We start from the raw sequence: 8,594 nt of genomic DNA on the forward strand, positions 1-8,594 counted from the left end.
CAATGGTTTGAATGCAGCATTACAGGCTAACTCTGCATTCCATTGCCGGGAGTTTGATTCTAACCGGCTCAAAGTTGATTCAGCCCTCCATCCTTCCGAGGTTGGTAAAATGAGGACCCAGATTGTTGGGGGGCAATATGCTGACTCTGTAAGCCACTTAGAGAGGGCTATAAAGCACTGTGAAGCTATTGCTATTCCAGAAATACTTATAAGTTGTTAACAGAAATATATTGGAATTACCTAAACAGAAATATATTGGAATTACCTGTTGCTCTTCAATTATTTCTGATGGAAATACCCAGTGATAGTGGTGGTTACTCAAAAGCTTCTGTGTGAATTCCAACCCGTACTGGCTAGTAAGCTTTCGCACAAGGTAAATGTTATGCCAGTTATTCTGAATACAGTGGAAGAACCGCCTCACTTTTTCCAAGTAGATTTGCTTTTCTTTATCTTCACTATTGTCTGCAGAAAGAAGAAAAGTTGGTATTTAATTCCCAACCATACCACAGCAGTTCTAAAAAGATGGAGAACATATCCTGCAAAGAGAATTTATCTTGCGAAGTTTTGTATTTACAAAAAAAGATTATTATTTTTTTCAATTTTTTCTCCACTGAATAAGAACTTGCTTATGGGAGTTCTCTGGAAAGTTAGCATTTCCATGTGGCTACCATAATCCACTTGCCTGAAGTTTCGTGAAGTTCAAAGATCACCTCTGCAGCTCTATCCATGCATAGACGGAGGTTGGCAATCCCTTGCAAATACTCAATGGTAATTTTTTGGGAGACTGGATGGCAGCGGTTCCACTGATGAATATAATTTTCCAGAAAATACCCATCCTTTGCCAAGCAACGTATTTTGGTTTCTTTGGGGAAATTTTCTATTTTCTCACACAATGAATCCTGAAAATAAAAGAATATTTTCCACATTATTTTATACCAGTTAAAGCTTCCAAATTAAGCAATTTTTAACTCTTCTGTATGAAAAAATATATATAAAAGAAAATGCTGGATCGAGAATTTAGACAGTTTACTGAGCTCCTCAGGGATGGCATATTCAAAGAACCTATCTGGAATATTTTCAACAAAATAATTAGGTCTACTCTTTGGGAGCAGGCAATAGAACAGTGGAGATAATGACAACCCCTAAGTAATGACAACCCCTACTATGACAACTCATAGTAAGGCAGATGAAGGGGAAAATAGTATTCCAGCTTAAGGATAAGCATTGTCCCTTGGCTTGGTGGGTGCCTTAAGGGAATGGGTAGGTTTTAGACCTAGTAGATTTACCAACTCCAATCTGCCCAAGCATGCCTTCAAGCTTTACACTTTTGACTTAGGGTGCAATCAAGATTTCTGGACTTTTAACCAAAGTTTATGGGAGAAACTTTGTGTGCAAGCAAAACTGGAAACTGCCTCGGTCATGTGTTCACTGGAATGGCCTTAACTTGAAAGATTTCTTAAGTGAGAATTCCAGATGAAAGTGAAACATTCAGGAAAAAAAGGGCTACAGGGAGACCTGGTACTAAGAACTAAGATACATACATACATACAGTGCATACATACATCATTTGGTTTGTTAAAATCAGGAACATGGTGACAATCTCCAGTTAGTAAAATTAATAAACTATGTTCATTTGCCATGATCTGCAACATGATTTAAGCTGATTTTAATAAAAGTTGGCACAATGTGGTCTATGAAAAGCTGCTTAACAATCCTAGATTCAGCAATTGATAACTTAGTGAATGTAAAACTAAATTGGAAAATGAGAAGGACTGACTAAAGACACTGATTCACTTTACTTTTTAAATTTTCAGTCATTTCCTCTAGATTTGTAAAAGTCAATTAAGAACCAAAGTTGACTACAATATAGCAGATTCTGATACAATAGCATAACAGCAGCATCTTAATCATGTCTTTGAGTTTGACCTAAACACAATGTACATTTTTTTGAGAAAATCAAAGTGTACAAGAGCCAAAAAACATAGCAGAAATAAGATAACTACAGATTCTTTAGGAACAAATATCTTTTTCCTTTCCTTCTCTTTTTTCTTTAAGGAGAGCAGCACACACTTTTTTCATGCAAATATAATACTCTTCCTCATCAACCTACTGTCCCACTGGCCACATTTCCCTCTAAAAGAAATCTGAAAAAGACAGTTACCTCAAAGCAACTGATGAATAGCATGTACAGCTCTATTTTATCTTCCTTGTCCATGATGTGATTTGCTTCAACTTGTGATAAATGCTCTTGTACGTAGAGTTTCACATCACTGAAGCTATGAAAAGAGCAACCTCCATTTATCCACAAATAATGTAGGGATTTTTTTATTATTTTTAACAATTTTCAGGAAATAAAAAAGATATCCCCAGGATCATAAGGATGCATTTCTGCAGTTGTAGAAGGGAGCAGGGAGAAGAATCAATTAAGTTTTAAAAAATGATGTCTGAACTGTAAGGAGGCGTATAATGAAAATAGTTCATGCAACAGAGATGCTGAAGTAGAATGTTCTGCCCCGATTTATGCATCCCAGTTGAAAATCTTACCTGTATTTCAGAAGCAATTTTAACACCACAGAACGGATTACAGGAGTTTTATCCACCACATCATCAAAGGGGGACAAAGATTTGGTATGTAAGTTTTCAGGGCCTAAGGATATAATGCAAATCAGTCTGGAGAAACAGTACAATCCTTCCCTTTAGGTTAGAACAATCTCAACAGATGTTATGATCATACCTTTCAAAACTGACTTGTGCACAAACATCAGATTCAATAGCTCTTCAATCACAGATTTCTCTGGGGGATTGTTGCCTTTGAAACACATTGTGGAAACCAGGTCTATGAAAAAATTGTTGCATAATTTACGGAACTGGGTGTTTTTCTTTATGGCAATGCTGTGGAGAAAATGGTAAGTTATTATTTATCTAGTAAACTACCAAGAAATGCAGAGCCAATGCAGCAACTGAATGTCCTCAGAAAAATTTATCTGCTGGATAAGAAGGACAAGGTTCACCTGTGCTCCTCAGATACTGTGGGATTGTAATCATCTGGCGGACTGACCAAGCAAAGTGGACAGATCATCTGTCCCGGCCCCAGCCACTGTTTGATACAATCATAACAAAATATGTGATCACAAGGAAGGTTTACTGGATCTCTAGGATCGCCCAAACATATTGGGCATGACCTTAAACCAAACCTGTGAAATCAAGAGAGAAACATGTAAGTAGAAATATATACTTAATTACAGAGTTCACAATGAAGTAGTAGCATAGATAAGCCCCGTTCTACCCTTCACATTTGTTTTTATTTATTTAGAGTATTTGTATGTTGCCCATTCCTAACATGGTCCTGGGCTGCCTCCAGAAATATAATAAGAGCAGCAAAATTACAATTAAAATCCCTTGGCAAATAACTTTGCTTTAAGCCCTAGCTTCAAAAGGAAAGGTTTGCTTTAACCTCAGTGTCAGTACCTTCCCCCATATAACTTCTCTCATAGGAAAAGTAGAGTTAATCACAGCTATCTAATGAATATATGCAAAGATTCACCAAGAGTGTTTCAGTGGTGACCTAAAAGTGTGAGGCGTACTCTGTCAGAGTAAGCAATCCTCAACTAAACTTGTCGTAAACCAAGTTCATTGTGATCAGCTTGTATTGGTACCACAAAGCCACCAACAACTAGAAAAAAAATATTTGAACTGGGAGGTTATGCCAGACCTTTGGGAGGTTGTGCTATATTGTGGTTTGGTTCCAATTTCTGGACCATCTTTAAGGAAAGCCACAGACAAAACACACTGTAATAATTTGATTTTGAAGTTACCAGCATATGAGTCACCATAAATTGATCTTTTCCCTCCATGTAATGATGCAACTGATTCATAGGCAAAGCTAAAAAGAGTCCTCCTTATCACTTATGTTTCATGGCTGGTTAAGAATAGGAAATACAAACTACAAACCTAATTTTAAGAAGCACGTGACCACATTCAGAAGAGATGTTTCTCCTGAATCCTGAAATCTAGCCCTGAGAATCAGCAGGCATAGTTTTACTCAGTATATCAAAGATTAAAGTAATCTGAAGTTCTATCACTTTTGTTAGTGATTCCCTATAATCTTTATTGATACCAATTGACTTAGATTTACTTTCTAGGCAAGAATTTTATTTCAAAATATACCTTCTTTTCTCTACTATTCACCTATGAACAACTTGTAAATGCTGCCACTGTATGCCATTTCATTGTTTTATAGCCTGGTTTTTTAAATTAGTTTGAAAAAAAATCAGTTCCTCTTTAATTTTATTCAGATTTCTGTATTATGTGACAGTGAGATAATAAACATCCAGGAAAAGGACTAACATGATGATGAATGCTGAAATAGGTTTGATGTTGGTGCATATTCTGAACCTATGTCTGTGACCTTGTATAAGCATTGCTTCCATTGCTTTTTTTCCCACTCTCATGGGGAAGGAAGGGATAAGAGTAGAAGAGGAAAACACAAATCTATAAAGGCAGAAAGGGGTCATTCATTCATAAGGGCTCCTACCTCTGCTGCCTCTATCTACAAAGAGAGTTTTGGGAGCCAGGCTGAGTTACTATAGGTCTTAACCTTTTTGTTAAATGCCAAGTTGAGGTTCAACAGAAACGAAAACATTTGTGATATTTTTGAAGCCTTCCTTACAATACAGATCATTCCATTCCTAAAGCATTACCTGCAAAATGATAGACTGGCATCTTCCTTGCACTGACATAGCATTCTCATCACTGCACTGAATGTTCTCATAGTTTTGAGGTCAGAATCCCATTGAAAACACTGGGAGAGGAAAGTGGGGAGAGAAATGCCATCATTACAATTTCCAAAAGTGGAAGTATAGGACCAACATGTTTTCTCACTTACCATTTAAAAAATATTTAAAATGCTTAAATATCAAACCTTTTAAAAACACTGTTTTAATGTTAAATTAGTAAGGAGAAAAAAATACGAGGATGGAAGTTCAAAAAGAACTGATGATAAAAACTGGTTTTCAAATTGAGAAAAAAGCAAAATATCTGCATATTAAAATGACATAAATTGTACATTATTTCAAATTATTATTAGAATAGAATTAAATTGAATAATAACTTTATTGTCACTTTAAACATACACTAATCGGCATACATTAAAATGAGATTTTGCTGCATACAGCTTTCAAAGGGTAATCACCTCCAATATACATTACATAAACATGACAAAAAAATAATACGCATATACCCACATACAAACACATATATGACCCAGAGAAACAACAAAGTCTAGTTTGGATGTATACATATATATGGTGACAAAAACTAATCTTGCGAGTTTACCAGACAGATGGCGTAGATAACAAAGCTGTTACAGAATCTGGTAGTTCTGCTATAAATACTTCAAAACCTCCTCCCAGAGGGGAGCAACAGAAAGAGACCCCATAACTTCCGGTTCCGATTCACGGTGACTCCGGTCGTGTCTGGAGCCTCGTCTCCACATCAGCCAGGTTTTCTTCACTGGTAGACCCCTTAGTTGGTCAAAAGTTGCCCTTGAGGGATGACCACCGAGGAGGAGGCTTGCTGGTGACTGTGGGAGAGCGGCAGCTTCTCTCGTGGCTCCAGCTATCTCCTTAGGGCCGACGGAGCAAAGATCATCCTGCAAGATGGCCGATTACTCTGCTGCACCAGCCGAAAGTCACAGCTACATCTAAGCGTGATAGACCCACCGCGGATGATCCGGGTGAGACCCCTTCTGCTCCTCTCTTCACCCTATTCTGGTTTTTTTGCCTGTAAGTCTTGTTGGAATTATTTCCCTGTCTTGAAAAAGCAGCTTTTGCATGCGTGGAAAGAAAGGCGCTGAACAAAAGGATAGAACAAAAAAATGTAAAGACTACACTTTATTCTTATTTACTTTGGGGTACAGAAAAAACTCTTCTCTAAGAGCTGTAATATTATTTTACACTGGAAGATTATTTCTTTTTCCACCTTTTCCTTTAAAAGATAGAAAAAAGGGGGGGAAATGATGTCTGAAAAGATTTTTTAATCTACTGAGGACATCTAGTGGCGAAAAGTTAATATTGCAATTGCTGATTATTATTTGGAGATGAGATGGACTTGATCTTCAAACTACTCTTGAAGAGAAAAAATAACATGATGCAGCTGTGGGAATTGTGGGGGTGGATATTGCTTAACTTTTATTAAATACAGCCTCCACTAAAAGAAAAAAAGGGACTCTCTTCAATTACTACTAAAATGGAGAAACCTTACTCACAATTAAACTGTAAACTTATATTGGAAAAGATTTATGAGGCTACTGAAGAAATATGTGCTACAATAAAAGAGATTACTACAGAATTAAGAGCCAGAAGCCTTACTCCAAACCTTCAAACTGACTTTCAGACTACATCTGACCATTCTGTAAACCAAAACATACTAGAAAAGAAATCAATTGAGATTAAAGAGGAATTTATTTTACCTTACAAGCATTTCATCTATATTTTCGAGGATCAGAAAAATCAAAGCCTGAGATTTGAACCTTTAAGGCAACGAGGCTTTAAGGATAAGAGAAATAGACGCCCAATGCAGAGGACGGGATGCTTTTTACTGTCTCAAATGACACTACAAGCAACAAAGAGAGACCTATCGGCTGAAAGGGAAGCTCTGCTGTGGAAACCTGCTTGGCACAAAAAGAAGGGAGAATAAGACTGAAAAGAGAAATTTAAAATTATATGTAATGGATCAAAGGCACTGTAGAATTATGGACTGATTTAAGGATTAAGATTTAGAGTTAGAAGTAAGAGAAAAATGGGTGATTATTAGAATATATATCTTAAATAGATTAAGAATGTATTTTTTGGAATAATAGGTTTATTTGTATGAAAACCATTATGTAAAGGAATGAAGAAAATTGAAGAGGCGTTTTAGATCTGGATTGACTCAATAATTAATCGAGTATGTTAATTTAGTAAGATGATGTTTTTGTCTGATAATATGGATGTTATTAGGTATGATAATTAACTGGATGAAATTTGAATCTCGTCCAATGGACTGAAATGATTTAAGGTTTGATATTATCTTGTTATCTAAAAGAGATTGACTGATTGATGGATTAGATATGTATAGGGTAGACTAATATTGTATTTTAATTAGGAGATATATTGTGTAGTGGAAGAAGAAATAAATGAGACTTGTGATAAAATTAAGGATTTAAGAGATCAAGAACTAGAATATATCTGGAAGGGATATCTGAATTGATAATGTGTTTATTTAAAGTTAAATTTGATTATGGTAATTGTAAATTTATAAAGCTCTAAAACAAGTTTAGGATTTATAGAAATTTAAATTAGAAATGGATTATTTTAAATATAGTATGCTATTTGAGGGAAATAGAGAGGGAATATTAGATGTATTGATTTGAGTTATTCATATATGGTTTTATTTCTGGATATTTGATTACGCCAGCACCACGGTGTGTCTTGAGCACTTTGTTCTAAGAATTAAAAATCCAATAAAATTTGTTTTAAAAAAAAAGCAAGACGAATGGAGCTAGAATGCAGCTAGAAGTTAACCAATCTTACCTCTATCTTTTTTAATGTGTAGTTAAAATTTTACTTTGCAAGTCAATATTTATTTTCTTTAGTTAGAAATCTATCAAGCTGGCTATGTGGTAGCTAAGAGCAAACACAGGCCTGAAAGCATATAATCATAATTAGAAAATATATTAGTAAGTTGACCAATCGTCCTCCTTTAGGGAGGACAGTCCTTCTTTTGTACTCATTTAAATAATAATTAATAGGCATGTAAGCATAACTACAATATAAAATATTATTGTTACAAATGTTTTTTATTACGCATTTATCATATTATAGTGTATTCTGTATTGTTGCAATGAATAAAATGTTTTTATGATAAAAAAGAGACCCCATGAAGTGGGTGTGTGGGGTCTTTAAACAATATTTCAAGCTTTAAGCACATAGTGCTTTTAAGCAGTGTCCTGCATAATGGGAAACAAGCTTCCTATAATCTTCTCGGCTGTCCTTACCACTCTCTGCATGGACCTTCTATCTGAGGCACTACTACCACCAAACCAAACAGTGATGCAGTTTGTTAAAACGCTCTCAATTGTGCCTCTGTGAAAAGTGGCCAGGACAGAAGGAGAAATTATGTTAAGATGTGGAATGAAATTAAGAAAGACTTGTTAAAAATGAGAAAACTTACAATTATCATTGTCTGGAGAGGTTTTTCATTCATTTCATTTCATTTCATTTTCATTTATTTCGATTTGTATCCCGCCCTTCTCCCGAGGGACTCAGGGCGGCTCACAACATATTTAAAACAGAAACAAGCCCACAATCCCCGCCAAATAAAACCAATTTAAAACCCAAATATTTTAAAGTTGTGATAATTAAAATTTTCTAAAAATGCACCCGATTTAAAAATCCTCCCTAGGCCAGGCCCGCTTGCTGGAAAAGCCATGTCTTGAGGGCGCGGCGGAAAGTAAGGAGATCCGGAATCACCCGGATCTGGGGGGGTAGTTCGTTCCAGAGGGCGGGGGCACCCACAGAGAAGGCCCTCCCCCTGGGGGTCGCCAGCCGACACTG

The 8,594-nt window shown here is 36.1% G+C and overlaps 1 protein-coding gene across 1 annotated transcript in view; it reads right to left on the reverse strand.

The window, feature by feature from the left end:
- LOC107295921 (E3 ubiquitin-protein ligase RNF213) overlaps window positions 1–8,594 on the reverse strand; it is a 13,009-nt gene that overhangs the window by 1,263 nt on the left and 3,152 nt on the right. The window contains exons 2-7 of the mRNA XM_015825254.2: window positions 3,012–3,201; window positions 2,735–2,892; window positions 2,545–2,647; window positions 2,162–2,276; window positions 683–899; window positions 351–462 (exon numbers count right to left, since the gene is read on the reverse strand). Of these exons, the coding sequence (XP_015680740.2) occupies window positions 351–462; window positions 683–899; window positions 2,162–2,276; window positions 2,545–2,647; window positions 2,735–2,892; window positions 3,012–3,201 (895 nt within the window). The remainder of the gene's footprint in view (window positions 1–350; window positions 463–682; window positions 900–2,161; window positions 2,277–2,544; window positions 2,648–2,734; window positions 2,893–3,011; window positions 3,202–8,594) is intronic.

The sequence above is a fragment of the Protobothrops mucrosquamatus genome, unplaced genomic scaffold (genome assembly GCF_001527695.2).
Source record: "Protobothrops mucrosquamatus isolate PMUCROS unplaced genomic scaffold, P.Mucros_1.0 scaffold2571, whole genome shotgun sequence".
Taxonomy (NCBI): Eukaryota; Metazoa; Chordata; class Lepidosauria; order Squamata; family Viperidae; genus Protobothrops; species Protobothrops mucrosquamatus.